This window comes from Poecile atricapillus, chromosome 2 (genome assembly GCF_030490865.1).
Source record: "Poecile atricapillus isolate bPoeAtr1 chromosome 2, bPoeAtr1.hap1, whole genome shotgun sequence".
Taxonomy (NCBI): Eukaryota; Metazoa; Chordata; class Aves; order Passeriformes; family Paridae; genus Poecile; species Poecile atricapillus.
The window spans coordinates 113,089,492-113,114,924 of record NC_081250.1 but is presented as its reverse complement, the minus strand read 5'-3'; the positions used below and the strand labels follow the sequence as shown (position 1 = coordinate 113,114,924).

The following is a 25,433-nucleotide window of genomic DNA, read 5'->3' as shown; positions in this document are numbered from 1 at the left end:
CACCAGTTTGGGAGAGCAAGCTCAGTTCTTCTGCAGTGTAGTGGCTACAGCACTAGGATATGCAGATGAAAGGAAACAAAAAGGGGAGGAGGAAGATAAAATAGTCAAGATGCTTCATAAAAGATGCCATCATTAAAAACTTAGCAACTATTCTGGCATAGAGATATTTTTCCCACATATGTAGCATGACTGAGAATTTGATACAATAAGGGATGAAGCCTGAAAGTTTTAAATGTATTGACTAGAGAACCAATTAAACAAAAATACCTGGTGCAAAGTCTACAGCTACTTTACCTTTCATACCAATAGCTGAAACAAATAAAACATCAGCAAAATGTTTGTGGCTTGAAGTGACTAAACTAGTGTCAAAGATGTGATAAGATGGAATAGAGCCACAAGCTAATTAAGGATGTACTGGCACCATGGTCTTTTTTTAATCCACTACCACCACTTGGATAAGAAGCTCAAGTAACAGATGAAATTTTGGTGACAAATCTGGCAAACTTTAAGGTATGAAGAAAATTTTATTAAAATTTAAATAGGTGAAAGATATATATTGTGACTTGAAATACCTGATCGGATTACACCTTATATTGACCTCACATGAAATATTTTATTAAGTAATTAATTAATACTTGGATGGACGATATTTAAAGTCCATCCCTGCACAGTTCCATCAGTCAAAGCTCAAAGGACTACAGGGCCACGACAACAGGTGGGAACCCAAATTAGGGACTCAGAAAGGGACACCCAGTCTGGGTCCCCTGCCAGGGCTGTCCTAGAACATCTTCAGCTCCAGTGTCTGAGTGTGAAACCCATAATGGTAAGAAAATGCCATAACACCTCTTGGAGTAAGTGGAGGTCAGTGCCTGGGAGCATGGACACACAATGGAATGCAGTTTTGGATTGCACAGGACCCGTTACGGGATGCTTAGGGGAGGAAACAAAGGCAGGGGAAGGGATTCAGTGCTTTGTGGTGGGGAATGAGTACCTGAAAATAGAGACTTAAGGTGGAAAAAATGGGACTGGTCACATGCAGTTTTCTAGTCAGTGTGTTTGTCAGGCCATGACCCAAGCCCAACTTAGATTGGGAGACTGGAGACTGGGATTCAGGGATAGCTGCTGGGCACACTGGGAAAACTCTAAACCGCACTGCTGGAGGCACTCACAACGTGAGCGAGTGAGATATATGCAGCTACATATACATATACTCTAATAAGTGGACTTCAATCCTGCTCAGCCAGAGAGGGGAACAGGATGAGCGCATTGGTGCTGTTTGTGAGTGCTCTGTGTGCTGCTATTGGATCTGTGTAGCCCATCATGTACATTAAAAATATATATGGATACATGCAGTGTGTATGTGTGCTCTGCCTCCATATGCCTACTGGGGATACATCTTCACTCTCATGACTCTTCTGGGCACATGGAGCTGCAGCAGCCTCCCCTCTCTTGGGCTTTCAGATCTAGTTCATTGTATTTTCCCTCAAACGAAAATGAAAACAGATGATGCATTACAATCATAGCGCTAAGGTTTTAGTTAAAAATGACACTATGTGCAAGCATAAGGCTGATTATTATTTATTTAGACACAGGCATTTGATGAAAGTAGGTTGATAATCTGTATTTTATTAACTTCTTTTTGGGAGGAAAGAGATGGACCATAATCTTGGAAGTGACACCACTGATTCTGTGGTACAAACCCCATTTTACATAAAACATACAAACTGGGGTTGAATCCACCTCATTTAATTTTATTTAAATGTCAGTTAAAGGATCTTCTTTGCCATTTCCAGATTGTGGAGTTTTTTTAGGATGGGTTGAATCATCCTCTCCTTCCCCTGTCTACCATGGAAGCTCCACAAATCAGCTGATTTTTAAAGAACTAAATTTGAAATGAATGCCCCCATTAGAAAATGGATATGGAATGAAACAGATCTGTCTGTACAGTACTTGTGCTGTAAAGGCTAAGACAAGACACATATGCCAAGTCATCTTTCTGTGGCTGCTCTTGTCATTATATCTGCTGGACACAGAGTGAAGTTAATTGCCCCTAAAGAGTCTATAGAGTTTAAAGAATAACATAAAAAACTATGAAAATAATACTTATCTTCCTCTTTACCTGAATAAGTGCATTAAAAAATAAATAAATAATGATAATGATAATAATAATGATAATAATAATGATAATAATAATAATAATAGTACCAAAATGCCCTAATAACATGCTTTAACTCTTAGTCAGCCATGAAGCAGTTAGGAGGTGGGACTACATGATCATTGCAGGCTTCTTCCAACTGAAAATATTCTATTTGAAAAGCTAAACCTCGAGATTAATAAGAATGCTTTCTTCCATGTCAATAATTTGGGATACACTGCTATAGAATTTACACCATGCATCTTCTGAGGTATTAAAGCCTGATATATACCATCCTGGAAAAACATCACAGTATTCCTTCCCAAAGGCACGGTTCATTTTAATATTACTTTTTCACCCTACTACTCCTTTCAGATGCTGTCATGATTAAGCGTTTATTCTTATTTTCTCTTCTCCCCTAATTTATTCCAACTGATTCTCAAGTCACAATTGGTTTTAGCTGCAGTTAGTTCTTGATTTTAGTGCTTTTCCAATCCCTTCACTTGTATTTTTTCATGGGATCATGGTCTTAAAGTTCTAGCCAGTTTTCTTGTTTCCAGTCCTACCTTCCTAAACGCTGTTTGTGGTTTTTAGTTTACAGGTAATTGTCATTATTTTTAATTATAATAAGGCTTTAAAATCATTACATAATTTGCTGTAAATTGTTCTCACTGTGTCTCAATTGCTGAAGTTGTTAAAATCACATTAAAACAATTGTTCATAGACAATCACTGAGTAAATAAGATGCCCTTGCTAATGTCTACAAATACATTTTATTTGCTTTCTTTAGGGCAAATTAGTATAAACACAGAAAGCACTTCCCTCATCTCTAGTGGAGGGAGACTGAAGTACTTTGCATTGACATTACAAAACTAATTCTAGGCAAAAATTACTCTCTTACCTCACTAAATCTGAATGGAATTGCTTTTCATTTTGGTCATCTTCACAGTTTCCCTTCTCCCCACCCACCTTCCTCCCATACCTCTACATTTCCCCCTTGATTCTGCTGAGCAGCACCAGATTCCTGACTCCACTGATGTTTTTCTTCATGCACAGGCTTTCAGATATAAACAATTCAAGAAGACCAAAGCTCACACAAAATGTAGCTGCCTGCAATTACATTGTGCCTAAAGAGGTAAATGGGAACAGAGGCGAGATCTAGGGACAAATACACTTGAGCAAATTCTTTCATCTTTTACTACAAAGTCCATCTGCCACCATGAACTGATCAGCTGAATAACATTGACTATAGAATTCCTAAAACTTCAGGGGGAAATAAAAAAAGGGGGGAAAAAAAGGTGTCTTGCATGTAAAAAAGATTAAAAAAAAAAAATCTGATCCTACCTCTTCACAGGCGGTCCTGAAATCCATGTGCTATGACACAGCAAGTGATATTTGTCTAAAATGGAGAGAAAAATTTCATTAGAATGAAAAAATATAGCAAAACATAAAAGATATCTGTCTGAGAAGCAATTGCTCCTCTCTTTGCTAGGTCCAGTTATAGCCATTGGTTAAAAGGAAAAATGATCAAAGTTGCCACAGGATTAGAAAGATGTTAGAAGTTGTTCCTGTTCTTATAAAGTACACAACCTGGTTTCACTGAATATAATCAAAGGAAGCTTGTTGTGTTCCACCACTTCCTCCCTTTCACAGGACATTCAGACATATTTTTCTTATTGCAAGTGTAAATTTCTTTATTTTTGTGTTTTCCAATTTTTGTTTCATAAGTAAGAGCATACTCAAGTAACAAAAACAGAGACAATTAAGTGTTGCTCTTCAGAACATTCTCCTCTCTTTTTAAAAAAACTTTTTTTCTTTTCTTCCCTAATTAAAAACCATCACTCACTGGTATCTTTTGTCTCACATTTTATTAATGTACCTAATCTCTCCACGGAAGCTGCTGTCATTTAACAGTGTGCCTACTTTGCAGAAATATTTATGAGTTGAAAAACAAATGTTAGAAAAGTCAGGAGTATGAGTGAGTGCTGGCAAAATGTCACACTAAATCCTGCGATTATTACTTTGCCTGGCCTTTACTTAAAGTGTGTTCATTGCTGTGGACACTTATGCATTCATTTATTTATGTGGTAAAGCCACTGGGACAGGATGTTAGCAGAGGCTACGAAGTGTCCTGCTGCTGGGTCCGCAATAGAACCACTCATGCACCAGTCAGTAACATTTTCAGGAAATACAAAACAGTCCTGGGCAAAACAGAAGTTTCATTCATTGTTATTTTGCATTAATTATGTGTTTGCCATTATTTGTATAGGTATAGTACTTGATCAACACAAAATTTGCATCACTAGCCTAAGTTTAAAATAAAATTTAAAATTCCTCACATAGTACAAAAATTTAAGTCATAATACTTACAATTAAACTTCTTAATAATAATAAAATGTTTTCATTAAGTGTCTTGATTTATTTTGCTGCCCTGAATGCAGTTTTATTGAACAGCACAGATATAAGGTTAATGTTCTCTAGTTATTGAGCTCTGCCTGGTTCACAGCCTGTGCTCTAGACTAACTTCTAGCATAGATAGCCTAGGTTGGCTAGGTTACAATTCCGAAATTTTAAAAAGGACCCATCAACATTCCTTCCTTATCAGCTTTACATGAGCACCAAGATCCAATAATGAACTGGATCTGTAATTCTGCTATCAAAAATGCTCATAAAATCAAGGTCACTATTACTGTTTCAAAGCTTTTCTCTCTGGTGGGTCAGTCATTGTGTTACAAAGTATGTTTCCTTGTAATCTTTATGAACTCTTGGATCAGCTGAGTAAACTGAAGTCGAAAAGAGACTTTACCCACCTCGGCCAAATATTCTGAGGACTTCTTAGCCTCCTAGAACTATAAGAGCATGCATCTTTGAAAAATAAACTGTAGTAATGAACAGTGCTCTCCCTTCTTGGGCCCTGGTTATGGCAGGTCACTAATTCCTACTGCAAAGTTTATTCTTTTGTGTTATGTTCTGCTTTAATAAAAGCTCTGCAAAGTTTCAGTTTTGGTTACTTTGGGTCCACAGTCAATGACAGTTCCACTTTCTTTCTGTTTTAGCTTATCTAAACCTTATCTAAACCTGTGCATTTCTATAACTCAGTATGACTCCGTTTTTATTCTTTGTTTTTAGATATAATACATTTATTTACTTATTTCAGAAATACTTTTATTATCACAGGGAAAAAAAGAATTGTTACTAATAAAATATTGTCTAAAATGTAAAGCTGAAGCTACATAATTCTCAACACAAAATAAAACTCCTTGCAGAGAGTTTATGTGTTTCTCAGGCAGGCAACATCTCAGTTACTAATCTTTGCAATACAGCTGCCACTGCTTCTGCTCCCCTCTATTTCCTACAGATTCTCATCTGCAGCTGCACAGAGAATGTAAGCCCATTATCAGTGTTCTTTTTCTGACTATCAGCAATTTTATAACACTTGATATTTTACAAACAGCACACAGAAGGTTTGATTACAAAGTGCAGTACCCCATAAATCATCTCAGAAATGTCATTGTTTCCAGCATTTATACCCCAAATAAACACTCTAGATAATTAAATTACAGGAATATATATCATGCATCATACAGAAATGTTATATCTTATGGTGGTAAAAGCCCCAGTGATTGCTAATTGTATCCTCCTGTAATACATGAAAAAAGACAGAAAATATAAACCTAAGTAATTGCAAAAATAAAACATTTACAAAATTATAAATTGTGAAACCCACTGCTTACAGATATCCGTGATAAGCTTCTTGCTAATCTCTGCAACCCCATCTCCAAACCACAGCCACTTTCACCTGAGCAACTTTCCAGCTCTCATAGGAGCTTCCTTCAGCCTATTTTTTTTTTTTTTTTGCCCCTCCCCACCATTAGGCTGCTCTGGGACAAACGGTGCTTCAGAATGTGATAAAGGAGCTGCCTGTGGCTTTGAATTCAGGAGGTGGAGAGGAAACAGCTCCAGGACAGAGCCTGGTTTGCAGAGGGAGCTATGAACAGCATGTAAGAGAAACAGAAAAAAGAAAAAAAAAAAAAAAGAAACTAAGGTTCCAAAAGCAGTTTGCCTTTCTCTAAAGGGGCTGGGAACCACTGTAATCAGAGATATGTAAACAAGCAAGCTTTGAAAAGTTACTTGCTGTCCTTTCAACTTGACTTGCAATCTGCATCTCCTCCAAAACTGAGTTATCAGACCTATTTAGCTCACCCCTGCTGATGCATGTAAAAGGAACAGTGTGTGACAGACAGGTTGAGAAGAGACTTTGACACACCCTTGGCAGAAAAAGCAGTTATTCAATACTGAAGAAACATTTACCAAGCAGTATTTTTATGGTGTTTGTGTTCTAAAGGGAAATCAATGGCTAAAACATAATGGCAAAGATGAAGGCTATGGCAGCCCTCAGAGACAAAGCTTCATTTAGGATAATGCACTGAGCACTTCAGCTATGCTCTGATCTTTTTACAACAAATCACGTCATATTCCAGTGGTATAATAGATGTAATTTCACAAAGTAATTCCATGACTGAATACTCCAGTATACAAGAACGAAATAAGATACCAAACAAAAAGAAAATTTCTTGTGTGTACAAATCAAGAAGACACACTTTGTGAAGTGTAGGAAATACCACAAGCCAAATGAAGTACTACTGATAGTAGGAAACACTTGATTCTTAGCATTACTGGTGCAAAGTAAGAATACAATACTGTATGCACAAACAAGTGTATGGAAAAATATTGCATTATCAAGTGCAGTTTCATTTAGCATATGATATCATTGCATACCTCTTGTATATGTCTTACTTGATGGAGAAAAATCACAAGAAATTCTTACTTTCTGAGAAATGTCTGAAATGCTAATGGGGAAAGAGACTACAACCATATTTCAAAGGCACAAATCACTGATCAGCAACTATTTATGATAATAGCTTACTACTAATGTTTGCCTCTTGAAATCCTGCCTCCATTCTTGCCAAAATATTTTGGGCTCTACATTGTAAAAATGCCTGAAAAAAATCATACCTGTCATTTTTGTGTGTGTTAGGAAATTAAACATACATACATATGTAACTCTGCAAAGCCCTTTTTTTTTAGGCAATAATTAAAACTAAACCCCAAACATTCTCTATTATAAATAGGAAAGTAGATTTAGGAATTATTCTTACATGTAGGATAGCTAGTACTCTGTGCTCTACAGGGAATAAAAATATTTCTGGAAAAAGAGAAACATTACTTCAAAACCAAATTCCATTAATGCATATTCGTTCCATCCAGCTTGCCACAAGGTGTTTGGTACTGGAAGAATGGTCAGAGGCATGCAGACACCACAGTAAATCAAAGGAGCAGTTGACTAACTGCAGATTAATAAACCCTCATTCAGTTATTGCTTTCCAGCATACTTGAATTATATTTTGTTTGACCAATGAGTTACTTATGTTCAGTTAACATAATGATTTTTAGTAATTTACATATTGGATTCATTTGCTGAAAAATTTCTCAGCAAGTTGGCATCAGTCTCTAGATTCAAGCCTCATACCTCCTCACAAAGTTCAATACAGGAAGGGGGATCTGTATATCCATTGCACAGAATTACAGCTTTAATAAATCAGTGTAAGAAGAAGGATGCTCACAAAGCTGGAGGACCCTAAACTGTATGTACCTCAATCTACCTGATAAGTGCAAGGACTGAGATGAACTTTGGAATCGGCAAATCTGTGCAGTTCTATGGCAGGGAGGAAAATAATTACCTGACAAAGCTTTTTAACAAAATGTCCAGCTCTTAGCAAAGCTCGTGCTTCAAAAGAATTGAAGTTGGCAATTAGTAGCTAACATAGTTTTTAATGTTTCATTCATTTTACCTTGGTTAAAACCAGTATGGTATTTATCTGCCAGTCATAATTTATTATTTTAGTGGCAAGCCTATTTAATACACAAGCCAAATTAATGATTCACTCTATAAACAACAATTTTTCCATCTTCAGTGATCCAGAAAGCAGTATTAACTGAGTGAATGCATCTTGTTTGTTTATTCAATGTTGTTTGCATTAACAACTACTTAGTGTCCCCCAGAACAAACACCCACAAAATGACCTAACGAGTCACCCAGCCTGTTCTGGCTTGGCAAAAGAAAACTATTGCAAATGGCAAAAACAAAACAAAACCCAAAACCCCCCAAAAAACAGAACAACACACAATCTTTCAGAAAGAAAAGCAGCATTAGAGGAGAATAATCTGAAAACAATTATATTAAATGGCAATGGGCTGTCGCTGCATGTCTTTATGTGAAATGCATTATGGAAAACTGGAGCATGAAAGTTTGGCTCTGGGTCAAAGTCTGGAAGGCTGTTAGGCAAAAAAATAAATCTTTTGTCTGGTTTCTCACTTTTCCAATGTTACCCTTTGGTGATTCAGTAGATGTGTCTAAATACAATTATGTACATGATTTCAAAGACGATAGTGCACGTCAGAGCCCAAGCTTGTACTGAATGTCTCCTTATTCTTCACTGCTCTGGAGGCTGCATGAACTGTGACATGATTTAGACAATTTCTCAGTTTTGCCTAAATAAAAGTGCCTTTTGTCAGAGATAAAAAGAAGTTCTTCTCTGACTACTTGGCACTGCAGTCTGGATTTTCCTTCCATTATCTCTCAACACAAAATTTTCATATAGAGGACATACTGGCACTACTCTGCCAAGGCAATTGTTTCACACTCAAATGTAAATTTCATGCCTCTGGCATTATGCCTAATGCCAATAATTCAGTGAGACTTTCCACATTATAGTACATCTTTTGATTTAACTTAAGTTAAAAGAAACAAGCCAAAACCATTTTATCAGTGTCCTAAAGGAGGTTAGAAAATAAATTAATGGTTGTAAAAACTTGAGAAGTACTTATCTGAGATTTTTAGATCCTTTATAAACACCTGACAAATATATTTATACTTGCATATATCAGGATGTGTCACATCCAGAGCTAATAGTAGTTCTTAATGAAAAAATAACCATTCACTGAGAAATTTTAAAAATCTGTATAACCTCCTTAAAAAAAATCAAAATAATAATATACAATGAATAATGATAATTGAAACCAGATTAAATGAAGAAAGGACATGATATCAGACTTATTACAGATTATTGAATTAAAAGAATATGAATGTATTTTATGCCCAGTTTACAACAGCATAAAAAAGCACATATTTCCAATTCCATAACCAAACCAATATTTGATTACGACCTTTCCCTATTTTGATGGGATTGAAATTAGTTGACTAAGGTCAACACATTTGTAGACTGTTTTATCATTAGGTTTTATGAAATGATTCCTACCATTGAAAAGAATATTCCTATTTTATATTCACAAAATCAAAAAACTGTCTATTTTACATTACCAACCTAGGTATCACAACATAACACATTTGTAATGGCACTAGACCTTATCAGTCCTTCCCACTGAGATGGCAACAGAAATCACAGCAGCCCACTAAAATAAGTGGCATAATTAATCTTTCAGTGAATATTTTCATATTGTTATTTGGAGTTTGTTTTCTATTTAGAAATTGCCACCATCACAAATTTTGCAACTACAGTCAGTTTCTTTGCTAAAATAGAATTGGGCTATCAGACGTAAGAAGGTTTGAGGAATATGACTGGAAGCTACCAGATGGTAAAGAAGATGGGCACAGAGGCAGTTTAGGAGCCTATAGAAGAAAACTGAGTCAGTGCAAGCTGGAAAAAACAGAAGAAACCAGGTACTTATTTTTGGTAAACAGCACTCCTGGCAGAGGCATTGAATTCAAATGTCTTCACTCTGGTATCAGAATCACCTAGGTAAAACACCAGAGAACAAAAAAAACCCTGGAGGTTGTAAGAGCAAAACCACGGATTTCTTATTTAAAGTGCGTTCCTATTTAAGGCATCTCCATGTTGCACTGCTGCTTAGACAAACTGCTGTTTGCTGTGACAGGTCATTGATCCTTGAATGCTGCTGATTTCCTCCACTACTTTTTTTTTCGTTCCATTTTATAAAATATGAACTTACAGGTTTCCCATAAATAATCAAATCAATAACAAAAAAAAATTAAATCGATTATTAGAAATATTTAAAGCAATGTGTTTAACTGACAATTTGAGGGATTTAGAATTAAGTCTGAACTGCAGCTTAGCTTCTACTACCAGGTCCTGTAATCAACAGCAATATTCCTGTCTGAGAATTCCTATTACAACAAGCATGAATCCAATTCGAGTGGTCACCAATAAAACCTATGCATTGGTTTTATCATCCCTGGGACAGCATAGCTACAACAGAGAGAAAGACCAAGGTTTATTGCAGTTGCTGCTAGTTTTGCCTTATCTGAAAAGTCGCTTATAAAGGCTACCGGTAAAAAAAAAACACTTCCTCAGGTTAAGGTAAAAAGCCCAAGCAAATAAACAAGCAAACCAAAAAAAACCAAAAAAACCTAAACCAAAACAAAAAACCCCAGTAACTTATTTCAAAGGGTTGCCAGCAAAGGAAGAAGGAATAATGCAGTGCATGAACTAGGAAATTCTAGTTAATAGAGATACCATGATCATTGTTTCTACAGCCTTCATGACATTTCACTTTTTTTTCTTTTTTTTTTTTTTTAGAGCAAATCTTTCTGTATAGAAGAATTTAGTACTTATAGAAAACAAACACCAACAACTTGGCTCAAAATTAATCAACATAATTAGATCTTCCACTTGAGTTTTTGTATGATTGCAGCAAAAGCCTCTTTAACTACTCTGGAATCCAGAAAGCAGGCATTAGTAGCAACACTGTTGTAATATCATCAAGTCAAGTTTATTTACTGTCAAACTATTCCTGCAGTAGTACATTGTCAAAATGTATAAAAAGGGAATTTGAGGTATGCAAAATATGCCACATAGGAAAACACAGCACTGAAAGCACTGTATAGTTAAAGTTAAGTAGCCAGTGAGAAATACTCTACAGCTAATTAGGAAATATCCCTGTGAGAGCAGCACCCCTCACTGAAAATCCTTTTTTATGGCAGTGATTTAAAATGGGATTGTGAAATGGTCATCCCAGCTGTCCATACATCCCTATCCTGGCAGGGTGTTAATCCTGCTATAAGGCTATCACAGTAAGTCAGAAAAAAACACTAATGATGGTGTGCGCCACTTTTAGAAGCAGAGGTTGATTCAGACATGCAATGGCTACTGGTAAACTATGCTGGTCCAAGAACACTGAGTTGCCACACCATGAAACCTGTGAAGGGCACACATGGGTGGATAGCTGTAAGTAGTACCCCTTTTTAATGGGTCACATTGTGGGAATTACTCATTTTAGTTATCACATTTTCTATATAATTTTATATGTAATTTTAACTACTGTTCAGATTTTACTTAATTCATTCTTGAGCTCACTGAAAGCAAAGATGACGAGCATTGAAAATCAGAAAGATGTTTCTTTGTAAAATCCTAGACACATCCATGATGCAAGGTAATTGTAATAAAGGTGGGACTAATACCACTAATTTCTTCTATGATTGTCTTTCACATCTCACTAAACGTAGATGAAAAAATATAATGAGAATGTGAACTATACAGTCAAACTATACAGACTGGAAGATGTTGAAGTCATGATGAAAAGGTTTTACCACAAGTAAAGTGAAAAGAATGGGGAAGGGAATCTAAAACTTTGTAGGTCAGCAGAAAGGAGTTAGGGTACATCAAACTGAGGAAGTTTTTTCTTCCTTGGGAACACTGAGGGTTGAGGAAGAAGAAGACAACCTTCAACACAGTGAATGTGAAGGTTTGTGAAGTCACCATAGAAAACTTGATTCTAGGGAAATGCCAGACCCAAAATCAGACCCAAATCCCACAGGCATGGTAGTATTACGCCAGTTGTTCTTCATAGAATTAAGCAATTCTAATTAAAAATTAAGCAAAAGTAATTAAGCAATGCCAGCAAATTCATTGTTCTTGTTCTTAAGCTGCTAGTACAGACTCTTCTATGGATTTAGTCCATGACAAGTAATACTCTCCAAAACAACAGGCTACATGACTCAGAAATTAGTAAAAGGGTGACTTTTAATAGTTTTCTCACAGCCACTCTACTGCATAGGAAAAGACAGTTAAAAAACATGGATGTAGGTTGTTTTATACAATTACCTCAATGACAGAAGACAGTTTTATTGATAATGATGAACATGACCTAGGAACTTCATATTTTGGAAACTCACAAGAAGCAGCAGAACGTAACTAGCTCAAATGACAGCTCTGAAGTGTCTACCCCTGAGAGTATCAGATGCCTCATTATAGGTTACTTTTTACGTGAACTTTTTTTAAAAGTGGATTCCAGTGGAAAATTTGGATTGTGAATGTGTAACTGAAAGAGTCATACTGCATACGCAATGATGACTTAAATATTTATACCTTTATTTAATTCAAGTATTTTCCAATGTTTAACCTATGTGAAAGACTTTAAGCATAAGTCTTGAAATCAAAAGGAACTGAAATTTCAAAAATTCCAATTATATCACCAAAATTCACCAGTGTAGTAGACGAATATCTATATTGGTGCACTAAACAGTACGAAAGGACTTCTCCACTTCAGACACAGTCACTAAAGCAAAGCAGGAGTTTTGCTCTTCCTTTCTACTTTCCAAGCCTTTCAGACAAGAGACTAGGGGAGAGGACAGACTTCAGGTCACAATTTCTTTGTTAACTTTAAAATCTATTTCAGGGAATGGAAAGGTTATAGTTTAAAGACTCCATCCCCTCATCCTGTGGGGAACTAGTGGAAGCTATAGGGCTCTTTTTCAGTATACATTTTACCCCAAAGTAATGGAAATAGGAACAAAATTTGAGAGAGAGTGAGACTTCATTAATAAAACTAACACCGCAACACAGTGCCAGTCCAACAAGACTGATGAAAGAGGAAAAAGTATTTAACAGGAGGAGAAAAACATGATAGAAGAGGAAAGAGATAGTTAATAAGAAAACCAAAGAAAGAAAAAAATGTGAAAGAGGAGTAAATGGAAACATATTTTAAAACTAATTTCATTTCCCCATTACATATATTTATTTGCTAAGATAATTTTTTTTTTACTTTTTTTCATCAGTAGTATTCCATATGCTAATTATGACTGTTAAGCTGAAGTAAAGTACTTTAGGCATATGGAAGAACCTATTCTTTACATATTGTTTTCTTTTCTCCCTCTCTCCTTCCTCCTAGCAGATTTAGGTAACAAAAGATAGAAACTGGAAAAAGAGAAGTATATGTAAATCTTACGAATAAGCTCCTGATAAGTAATAATATCGAGGAAAGAGGGTCAGAGATGCATTAAGAAATAATTCCCTGCATTTTCAGTCACATGGCTATGCTAACTGGGCTTTATTTTAGAAATCTTTACACAAGATTACCAGAACTATCAAAGTTCATTGCTTGTGACATGCCTACTGAAAACAAATCACTTCAATGCAGTTTTGGGTACCATCTAAATCACAATTGCTTGAAAGCATCCTTTATCATTTTAGAAATATTAAAATGAAAGACAGACATGTAAAGAGAACAAGCTCCGTACAGAAGTCCAGTGACACACTAAATTAAGAGAAATTTGGTCAATGTTACCACAAGACACTGAAGCAGGAAATGAATATGGGTGTTGTGGGGCTGTAAGGCATGTTTGAGGAGCTGAGATTTGGCAAACCTGTCACAAAGGAATGATTAAGGCAGGAAGTTCAGCTAAATTAAGATCATGCAGTAGAACAAAATACTATTTTTAGAATCTGTTGACGACCACATAGCCCAGGGAAAAGACTAGCCTCTTGCTTTCAGGGTAAGTGACAGCAATGCCACCAGGGTAAACTACAAGGACATACTGAGAGTAAAGGCAGAAAAGTTAAATCTGAGACATATACATGACAATGAGAAATGATGGCTTAGCACTTGTTCTGTAAACTTAATTTCAAGGACTCTGCTACTCAAGAACCCAAAGGGTATATTCTTTTGCTAATTAACAAATACACCCAAGTAAAAAATGGTCTTTAGAAATCCTGGTATCATGCAGCTTTATCTGAGCTTGAAATTTTATCAGGAAAAAACAATTGTGAAGTATAATATACTGACTTGAGAAGGAATCTTTTTTGATGGTTCTAACTTCAAAAGTGTTTTCTAATGCTTGCCTGTGATACTTGATCATATTTTTTAATTCTTCATAAAGCATAGCTGACTGATCCTGATTTTAGAGTAGGTGAAAACTAGAATGCTAAAGAAGATATTAGAGAGTGTTTCACCCTTCGGGAAATGTTTCACTTTTGAAAATTAAGATTTTGTGTGTGTGTGTTGCTGATATTACCTCTCCTAGCAACAGCACAACTTCCAGGTTTTTGCATTTCCTCATGGTTTTACAGCCATCAAATCCTGCCTAAAAAATGGTTTTCTCCACGTTCTTGTGTGTAATCTTCCGGCTGTTAAAACTAGTCAGGTTCTTTTTTTTTTTTTTTTTTTTCCTGAATACTAACTGCCTTCTGTAAAAACAGTAGCATTTTCAAAAAACAGTTTTAACAATCATTAAAAGTGAATCTATAAAATATCATGAGAGTCTGACAGTACTACTGTGAGAACTTGTAACCTACCACTTGAACATGAGCATAATTTGGGAAAGATGATAAGAAAGAAGATAGTAGTAAATATCCACCAAGGTTCACAGTTATTTTAGATTCTTACAATGTGGTGGAAGAAACTGAAAAAAGTTTTTATATCTGTAAAAACCATGGGAGAAAAAGCTTTCATGATTACTTTTTAATAGTACAAAAGAAAAACAAAATCATCCTTAAGACATGAAGTCTCATGGTCTCTCCTCCGAATTTTTAAAGAGACTGTCTTAGGGGAAAACCAACTGATAAACAATCTGCTGCCACAATTGTGGCATCATGTTTGAGAATACAGTATGTGCCACCTTCTTAATCTTGGTGTACATAAGCTTCTTGTAAAACAGTGATTCCTTCACTTTCAAAAACAAACCCCTCACTATGTGATGGGGTCATGAACCTGATCATGCTCATCCCTGCAGGGATTGGGATAATGGCCTGCACAAAGTCTGAGACAACCAAGAACCCAAGCTTTTTCCTTTACGGACCATCATTTAAATTCAACTTAAAACAATTAAAGGAGGAAGGGAAGCGTCTCTGTAGTTTTGAACATACTTCAACATTCTCTAGCGAAACCCCCTGAACAGCCTATAAAAAATTGCCTATCTAGATTTCTTTTTAAGGAATAAATCTTGTAATCCCAATTTATATGATCTGGGATCTACAGAATATATTTCTTTTAAATTTCCCATTTACTAGGCTGGGCATTTCCCTTTCTGGATTCTCCCTCCATTCCCAATGCACCTGGCTGGTTATGGCGAAGTGAGGTCATATGAACACACATATGAACATCTTATTTGAAGAAGGGTTCATCAAAGGATTTAGAATACTGTTTGACAATTACTACATCCTGCTACTGAACTCATCCATTAATAAGAAACACAATATCTAGAAAATTTTCTTCAACACATTATTTATTATATACATAAATGGAAGCGCTTCTTAACCACTGTGAACAGACTAATCCTGCTCAAGGTTTGAGAGTAGAGTTATGTATAAGATTTTTAAAGAGGACCCTAGCACAGCAGTGAACCTTTCAAAAATGGTTTAAGATTTGCCAATCCAATAACTTTCTTAAGAACAGGGCAGGAAGACAAAACTTGCATTTTCAGACCTTCCTCAACAGAAGAGAAACAGAGTTTATGTGCTCTCTTAAGTCTCCAGATTACATTCAGCTAAACAATACTCCTGTTCAAGTGGGATGAAGACAATGTCTGTGCCTTGGTTTTGTGGCATCTTTCTATATGGGTATGAATAATAATGTAAAAAAAAAAAACGCAAAAAAAAACCAAAACCCGATAGTGGTATAGTATCAGCGTACACAGTAGATTTCCATGTTTGGCCTAAGAACTATCCCATCATTATAAAGTCCAAATAACAGGCTAAAATTTCCAGACAGAGTTCCAACATCGTGGGATTTTTTCAGTCTCTTTCAGTGTATTTGACAACATTCAGCTGCCTTAGGAATTCTTTTTTCCCTGGACTAGTTGCCTGTAAAACTTCAAGATACCAACCCTGCAGGAGCCACTGCAAAAACACATTACACTGTCCAGCTTATCAAATCACCTTCACTTCCTGTGCATATCTCCCACCACTCCATCTAGAAGCCTGCTCTGATATGGCTTTGGAACATTTTTCCCCATTTCCTGGGGAAGCAAGTGTGTTCACCCAACACCACTTCTGCACAACAATAAGTCAGGTAGGTTGTGGTTAAACAAAAACATAGGAGGAATATAAGTAACTTCTGTTCTCAGAGCTTTTTAAATGTAAAATACCTCCTCGTGCTTTTAAGACGAGAATTCAGCAAAGATCCCTTCCCTTCCCTTCCCTTCCCTTCCCTTCCCTTCCCTTCCCTTCCCTTCCCTTCCCTTCCCTTCCCTTCCCTTCCCTTCCCTTCCCTTCCCTTCCCTTCCCTTCCCTTCCCTTCCCTTCCCTTCCCTTCCCTTCCCTTCCCTTCCCTTCCCTTCCCTTCCCTTCCCTTCCCTTCCCTTCCCTTCCCTTCCCTTCCCTTCCCTTCCCTTCCCTTCCCTTCCCTTCCCTTCCCTTCCCTCCCTCCTAGAATTTTTCATTTTTACAGTTAGGAAGAAATTTCTACCTTGCTGAACTGAGGCTTCATATCTATTAAGACTGAAGGTGAATTTTCTTATTCCTATGTGTAAAAAATTATGATGCTAGAATTATTTTGGGATTATCTAACTTCCAGAAGTAACAGATTCAGTGAGGCTCCTTGAATTAATGGTAATAGCTGATTTGCATTTTTGAACATATAATAAAAAAAGCAGTGTTACCTATGCATAATATAAAGATATCAGATGGCATCTTTGTAGAATAACAATAAACCTTTGAAATTTAAGTAATCTGAAATAGCCCACATGAACAGCAACAAATAATACCCCTGACATACACAGTTATAATCATTACTTAGAAGTCTCATGGAGGAAACTTTAATATTTACAATCTGCATTGTATAACTCAGTTTGTCCTGAACCACACTGATACAAAAAAAATTTAAAAAAATTGTATTTCAAAATTTAAATTTAACTTTAAAAAAAATTTTCATCTAGAGACTACTTCCTATACATTCCTTTCTTCTGTTGCTGTTTTGTAGCCTTATTTTACCCTTTATTTTAAGGCTTATGGATGACAGAAAAAAAATAAAAGGTGACTTTCAGGTCAGAGATACTTTACGAGCCTCTACTGCTGGGGTGAGATTATTTGCAGTGACTGCAGGAATTTTCAGTCGTTGGTAAAAGACCACATGCTTCAAAACTGTAATTCCTTTGGACTTCATTGAAGTTTATCATGTGGCATCTCCTTTATGACCGCCTTTGCTCAGCTTCCATTTTCAGCAGAAGCCATTCAAAAAAACCCCAAAAACCTACACAACAAGAACAAAAATTCAACATACTTCTTGAATTAGTTTTTCACCCAATATATGTGGACCACAACGAAGCAGCAACTAATCTGTATGTTAGGTGAAAATTAGCTGCATTTTCTATGTGATGTTTGACTTTTCAATTCACTGGGGGAAAGTCATGACTTTCACTATATTGCATAGAGCTGAGAATACCAAGAAGTTGATAATTAATAATAAATACATAACATATCTGCTCTCATTTATCATTTCCACTTCTAATCTTTTGCTTGTGACGTCTTACCATGTCCACAACCCCATTATTATCCTTATTAGTATTTTTAATGTTTTATGTCTCACGCCTTATCTTTTTACAAATTATATTAGGCCTTGGTTTTAATTTATGCTGGAGTTCCTCCCAAACTCAATTTCCATCTATTTATATTTGAAAGTTTTGTAAGAAAGCTGGAAGTGGCATACTTGGTAAGGCTCAACAGAATCCATTCTTAGGTTACACTATTGGAAATTTCCTAATGTATGTACACAAATATTAAAAAATTTGGACTGAAAGAATTTGCTATATGACTAGCTTCAAATCCCATACCTTTCTCCTTTCTAAATTCTAAAGATGAGGTATCACATTTATCATCTTTATGAAAATTGCAGGTCATGTAAATTAGTATTCCCAAAGACCCGCCTGAACATTTTTTCTTCTTCCTCTTAATATTTCAGATAAAATAATCATTTTCCAACAAAAGGTAGTTCAAAACCAGAAAACAAAATGACACTAGAATAATACTGCATAGCCTCTTTCCCAAACCCTAGAGAAACAAAAAATATTGACTCTATTAATTTATGTACTTACAGAGTGATGCAAGCTAACTTGGACCAAATATAAGTTGGAAGAATTTTTAAAACTTCCCTGTAAAGTGCTGAAAAGTTCTGCTATGGAAAGGCAGGAAACTCCACAAAAGTTTAAGTGATACATCATAATCTGCTTTGTATCATGGAAAGGAAGATGTTTCTCTATATGCAGCTCATTTGATGGATGAGATGTGTCCAGGATGAAACCTATTACTCATAGATTTTTTTATTTAATATGACATAATTTCCTTAATTAATGCACACTTGCCATATATTAGTGCTATTTGAATTTAGGCAATTCTCCAAATTAATTTTCTACAATCTTTTTTTTTTTTTTTAAAAAGAATGCAGGTAATTCTCAGCAGCTGACCTCTTACTCTCACAAAGCATGCAGAAAGCTGACTGTGATTTAAAAAATGCAACAGGTTTGAGAAATTGCTCTCATGCTTTTTAAGTCAGAAACACACTGAGGCTTCAATGCTACTATACTCTGTGTTCTGCAATCCCACAGGTAGTTCCATTCAGAGACACTGTTTTAAAACATAGAACAAAAGGTCTCAGAAATGTGTCCTACTTTGAGATTAAAATTCAGAGGGCCATTAAATTAAAGCATTGACTAATACTCCTTCTTTTTCTCTCCACTGCCTCTCCTTTCACATTTCATGAAACCATGTCAGGACTAGCCTGCTGAAGCAGAATTAGAATTCCTGGGAGAAGATCTGAACCGTTGAAATGTTAAACATGTCAGTGTGAGAGAGATCCACACTTCTGCTCTACAGCAATAAGTAGTACAAGGTCTAACTGTCTCTTCTCGATCCTTGGGTGAAAAGAACAATTGATGTCAGTCACATTCAGCAGGTACCTACTTACTGTATCTTACCCTGCCAATCCAGACAGAAATCAGGTGCTGCAAGACCATTCATAGTCTCTGAAAGTGCAAAGATGGGTATAGTACAAAAATTGAATGAAACGTATACAGCCCTTGTATATTAAAAGCCTTTTGAGAAAGTCATTAAGAGACATCATGGAGTTTTCTTCAGCCAATTATGGAAAAAATAGAGAAAAGGCCAATATATATAATTTAACACAGAAATCATTCTATTATTTAAAACATTTTTGCAAGTGGCTACTGTGGAGTTCAGTCAGTGATGAGCTCTAATGCCAGTTAATGTGCAGTAAAGAATATCCTCCTTTATCTGTTCACTCTTCCTTCACTAAATAAATTCCAAATCGTTAAATAGAAACACCTATCTGCATGTAACGTTTAGCTTCAAAATCCCAGTTCCAAAAGGCCTGAATGGCTGGTGCAGAAGTATCTCAGGATATAGTTGCACTGAATAACATTAGAATGAACAATGCATTTTGACGCATATCAGAAACAGATAATGTAGATAATTTGCTGCTTCTTTCAACGTCCTATTGTTAACTCACAGTCATCTAACCAACAGCAAAAGGCCACCAGCTCTGCCACAGTCAGACAAATATCCCATTTAAGATTAGCAATAATCTATTTGCTTTCATCTGTTGTAGATAAAAGGGGATAAGTAAAGAAAATTAAACGCAGCAGGATTTCGTTCAGGTTCAGCCCACTTTTTCAGCCACAAAAAGCCATTAATTCAGCTGGGTTTTAATAAAAACCTTGGGGTGAGATCATTGTCACAAGACACAGATGTGTTGGCCCTCCTTTGGCTCTCACTAACTCCTCAGCACATGGACAACGCAGCAAAATGGGTGATCCAGAGCTTGAAACAAGGCTGTGCAACCCCAACAACCACCACTTCTTGACACTCTCAAACTCATACAGAGGATGTTCAAAGTCATGGGAGTGGAAGAAAGGGGGTGTTTAAAGAGGGACAGAGGGGGCCACACCAAGACACTGCTGATATGTGCCACCAAGGCTGCCCCTTTCCTCTTGGCAGTGGAGGACATATTAACCCTACCTAAGCTGATGCATGAGGAGCATGCATGAGCTGGAAGACTCAACAGATGGATCCAGTTCATTTTGACTTGTAGGACCCAACCACAATGCATAACAAAGTATGTTTGTACAGTTTTCTTCTGGAATAAATTTCTTTATGCTGCCTGTAAGAAACTGTAAGCAGTTCGCTACTCTTCTTTACTCAATAAAACAAATAAATACTATTTAAATTGCACTTAGTAGTTACGAATCTTATTTACTTTTTTTTTTTGCTATGCTATACATCATTCAGCTTGCTACAAAATCATAATTTTAATAGTTCTTCCTTTAATTACGTGTATCATATATGCCATAAAATTTTATATATTGCTGCAGCAGGAATTATGGCTACAATTATGGAGGAAGACTCGGTGCCTTCAGCATAATATAAATGCTGCATAATAATTCCATTTTCCCTCCAAATGTTCACTCAGATTCATTTACACAAGCACATTGCCCTTTTCCTCACAGACACAGTCACCCTAGAGTGATAGATAATCACTTTTTACACTCAGTTTTGTGCAACTGATTGGGGTGAGGTTTTCTTACTGAGATGCAATGATTGTAATAACTGTTGCACAAGTGACTGGATGACAAGCTGTTCCTATGAAAACACTGACTTCTATGACTGCTGTTACAAAAACTTTGCATCAGCAACAGGAAGAAAAATGGTTTAACAAATGAAAACTTACATGAGGCAACTACAATATGCTGACCAATTTCACTGGGTAAGGGAAAATAATGACTGAGCATAGTAAAACCTCATAGTAAACCTCAGTGGAATATTGTTTTGCAAATATATGCTATATATTAAAGTTTTGTATCAAATACAGCAGTAAATATGAAAAATAAAGTTAATCTGTCTTTATAGCAATGTAGCTGAAAACATGGCCTCTTTTAAAGTTTTATACTGCAATGTCTAATACTGAATTTCAAAGGAGTGGGCAGATATTTCTTTTTACATTCTAATCTTCAAAAACAGTAAGATTTACTCTGAAAATGGAAAGGATTAGTTATATCTTAAGTATTAGAAGCTGTTCAATGCTTTGAAAGAATATTATTCTGGCAATGACTACATTTCATAATTTTCTGTCCATTTCATGAAATCAGATGGAATTAAACAGTGAAGACAAAATCTATAACCAAGTATCATATGCATATGAGAAAACCTACATAATTTACAAGTGGAAACTGTTAACTAACTTGCCCTATATTTTATTTCTCACTTTTGTCTTTTTATTAATTCTGCACAACTCTAACCAATTCCAAGAATCTTTTACTATCACTAACTATGCTTTATTTGTTCAGAGTTTTGAATATGAGATTTTGCCTCTGATGACTCGAGCAGAAATTTTCCCATTATCTTCAAGGACACTAAGGATTTCAGGTTTCTCATATTATTCTTGATTAACAAGAAGGTGTTGAGTCTAACTATAATTTCACACAGTGGAACCTCTAAAGCCATAGTAACTGACAGCACTAAGAAATCACCCCTGAAGTTCTGGTCCTGTAAAGACAGATCAGTGTTTTATACAATGGTACAGTCATGATATTAAAGCCCACAGTTTCACTTGTAGCAACATTGTAAGAACGTGCTACAGGGACCACTGTTGTGAGAACCTTCTGCATTTGTTCTTCACTGGGTGACCAACATTCCACTAGCATAAAAATTTACCTTCACAGAAAGCATATAAATCTAATTAATGTCTTTACTTAAATAATGGTCAGTCATGACACTTCTTTTTACTGTAATTGATGGGGCACCTGTTACAATCCATCAAAAGAACCCTGCTCACCAAAACACTTTAGCAAAAAGACTAAGTTCTGATTTCAAAACAAAATGTAATTCATTGTGATTCATGTAATGATGAAATGTAACAATATAAAACCAAAATTATTTAAATTTACCAACATTTTTTAATATACACAAATTAAAATTAAGTAATAGCAGAAAATAAATCTTCTCTTGTGAAGAAAAGAAACAGTATTTTGTATTTTTATGGCCACTAATGATTATTCAACTTCCCTAAAATGTTGTTTATAAGAGTTTGTTTTAATTTATTGGCTAACATATGCTTCTCTTTGGAGACTGAATGATTTCTACTTGGTTTTGAAATTCTTAGTCTACTTCAGTCACAAATTCAACACAAACTGAACTCATTAAAAAGATATTATCCCCATTTTTTAAGATTAAATACAAATTGAAAAGTGTTCAAGTGACCCTTACAAACTATGTTTTATCATCTTTACTATAACCTTCATTTTGGGGCCAAAACTAGGGAAATCTGTCAGACATGTTTGAACTATATTTATATGTTAATGTTAATGTTAAAAAAAAATATTTCTACCTGCCTTTCTACTTCAGTTTTGGAGGCCAAATAATTATGTTAGTTCAAGCAAATTTTGGATCAGCAAACAATACCTTAGAACTAACTCTCTTAAGCTTTTGTAACACTGTCATCATTGTCACTCTCTTTACTTCAGTAATAAGTAACAAAATCTTTAGGGGAGAAATGTATAGAAGTAATCAGAAGGCCTCAATCATAGCAGACAAAAAAGAAAGCTGTGGGGAACTGATAGGGAAAATGCTCTAAGTCTTAAAAAGAAAAAAGTAATTTTCTCACATTCCATCAGTCATATGATGATTATCCCATATTACATCCACCTTACATCACCATCCAAAGGCACCAAAGCAGTATCTCTTCACTTTTGGGCCATTATCTCCTTTGTATGAGGGCCTCCCTGTTCACCAAGCCTTTTTGTAGGTCAGTATAGGCACTTTGATGACACCAGCTACGTAATGATTTGATATATAAACTGTATATATCCTACCCCCTAAATAATAAAATACCCCCCTCTTGTTTACAGAAAGCTGCTTCTTAGCTGAAACCACATTCTTCCCAAATTTACAAGAAATTTTTTCTGCAAAGTATCCTTTTTGAAAGTACTTTAAGGTTTTTTCTCTTATTTTATTTTTCAGTAAGGAACAGATTGTACTTCAGGTGTGGGTCGTTTTTGTTTTTTTTTCTTTTTCAATAAACTATTAGTTAAGGCACAATTAGCCATTGCTACCACTTACAAGTAAGATGGTTATTAATTTCCTTCTGATTTCCCCAGTGAGCACCACTTTCCACAGGATAAGTTCATGACTGAATCTCTAGAGTATCTTCTAAACTTCTTAGTGTATGAGTAATACCTGACACCTCTTCACATTGCACTTTTGCAACTGCTTTTGATGGAGAAAGCTTTAACTAGGGCAAAAGCTCTAAAATACTGTAAACATTAAAAGTTTATCAACTTTATGTTATTATAATAATCTTTTAGCAGACATAAAAATAGTCGAGTGAGAGATGTTCAATCCCATTCATTCCATTCTAATATCATCAGAATTCATTGGGGTTTTCCTCAATGAATAAAAACCACAGCATAATATTCTTGATATTTATTTCTTATTCAGAATTTAATTTCCTGTCAGCCTTTTGTTTTTGCAAAGTGCTTCAAACCTTATTCACACTATATGAAACCAGCAGCTTTTGATATGACTTATGAAATACTAGCATTAATCTAATATTAATTTTTACTTTCATACAGTTCCCTGGAACTTTTAAAGCTCTGAACTAAAAATTTTGTTTTGTTTTGTTTTGTTTTATCTACACCCACAGGTGTTTCAGTTCTTGAACACAGCTCTCTGCCACTGCACACAATACATATTAATGCCATCACCACTAAGCAGAGGATGGTAATTCTGAGCTTTAGAACAGAACATACATACCAGGTTATCCACTGTAAAAGAAAATCACACAGAAAAAGCATGAAAATATGAAAGCAAATTTTAAAAGGCAGGTTTAGTCTAAATGAAATACAGTGCAACAGGATCAATTTCAGTAATGCCTCAATCTTGTGTCTAATGTATTATTAAGGTAGTCCTTGTCAGGGAAGGTAGAACATCCTCAGCACTGATCAATATTTGATAGGCTGCTGTGTCTGAAAGGTGTCCCACCAAAATCAGTGCAGTATCAAACAGGAACAGCAATCTGACAACATGTAAGAACAGCTAAATGAATGCCTGAAAGACAGACATGGAAGATGAGACATTCTGCATAAAGTAAGAGAGAACATAGCTCACATTTTTTTCCCAGGCATAAGCTTTTAAAGGTCTTAGAGACTTACTGAAAATGCTATCTCTGTTACCATGATTATATGTGCCTGGTTTGGAATACATTTATATATATAAATATATATAAAACCAATCTAGGTTTTTCAATAAGCTTGAAATGTCAAACAGAGAGGGTCTTTGCAGCTTAGCACAGTGGTCTGGGTTTCTAAATTCAAAAATATCAGAGCAACACAGATTCAAAACTCTAATGCTGGACTTAAGTTTGACTTTATTGAAAATCTCATCAAGTTAGTATATATCTCAACTATATTTTTTTTCTTTGAGAAATATTATAGCAATTTACCAAAAACAAGTTTGCCCTTACAGCAGAGTATATTTATCCATATGAGAAAGCACAGCAAATAAATAAAAATGTAAGATAAAGGGAGAAGCATTTTATGCATTAAAAGTTACTGGGGGTGCACTCCAACTCACACAATCACATCCATGATTAAGCCATCCATTCCACAAAAAAAGAATAAATATCCCTTATTGTTCCATGTATCAAAATCTCAGTAAATGGACAGTATTAAACACAATGCTGCACTGATCCTAAGAGACCAGGAAAGGTCAGGAGCTGCACTGCTTTGTTTCTTACCTTCAAAAGACTCTCACTGTATTTTTCACTTACTTATTTGTGAGAACGTACGAAGAACAAGCTTGGCCAGATTAGTACAGTGGTTTTGTGAGCACAGACATGAACACACACACAGTGTATTGTACAAACACAGCTGTCACTGCACTGTTGTGGCTTGGAGGTTTGGTTTGGTATGGGGGGTGTTGAAGTTGTGACCTTCAGAGTGATGCAATATCTGAAATATCATTGACAGTAATATTTGTTA

The 25,433-nt window shown here is 35.6% G+C and overlaps 1 protein-coding gene across 2 annotated transcripts in view; it reads right to left on the bottom strand.

Annotated features, from left to right (window-relative positions):
* SNTG1 (syntrophin gamma 1) overlaps positions 1-25,433 on the bottom strand; it is a 322,766-nt gene that overhangs the window by 157,796 nt on the left and 139,537 nt on the right. Inside the window, exons 1-2 of one of the 2 annotated variants that reach the window (XM_058832033.1) lie at positions 5,869-5,938; positions 3,479-3,533 (exon numbers count right to left, since the gene is read on the bottom strand). In XM_058832033.1, coding sequence (XP_058688016.1) covers positions 3,479-3,505 — 27 coding nt within the window. In that variant the 5' untranslated portion in view covers positions 3,506-3,533; positions 5,869-5,938. Of the gene's footprint in view, positions 1-3,478; positions 3,534-5,868; positions 5,939-25,433 lie in introns of those variants that run through there. The other variant, XM_058832034.1, reaches the window with a different exon arrangement.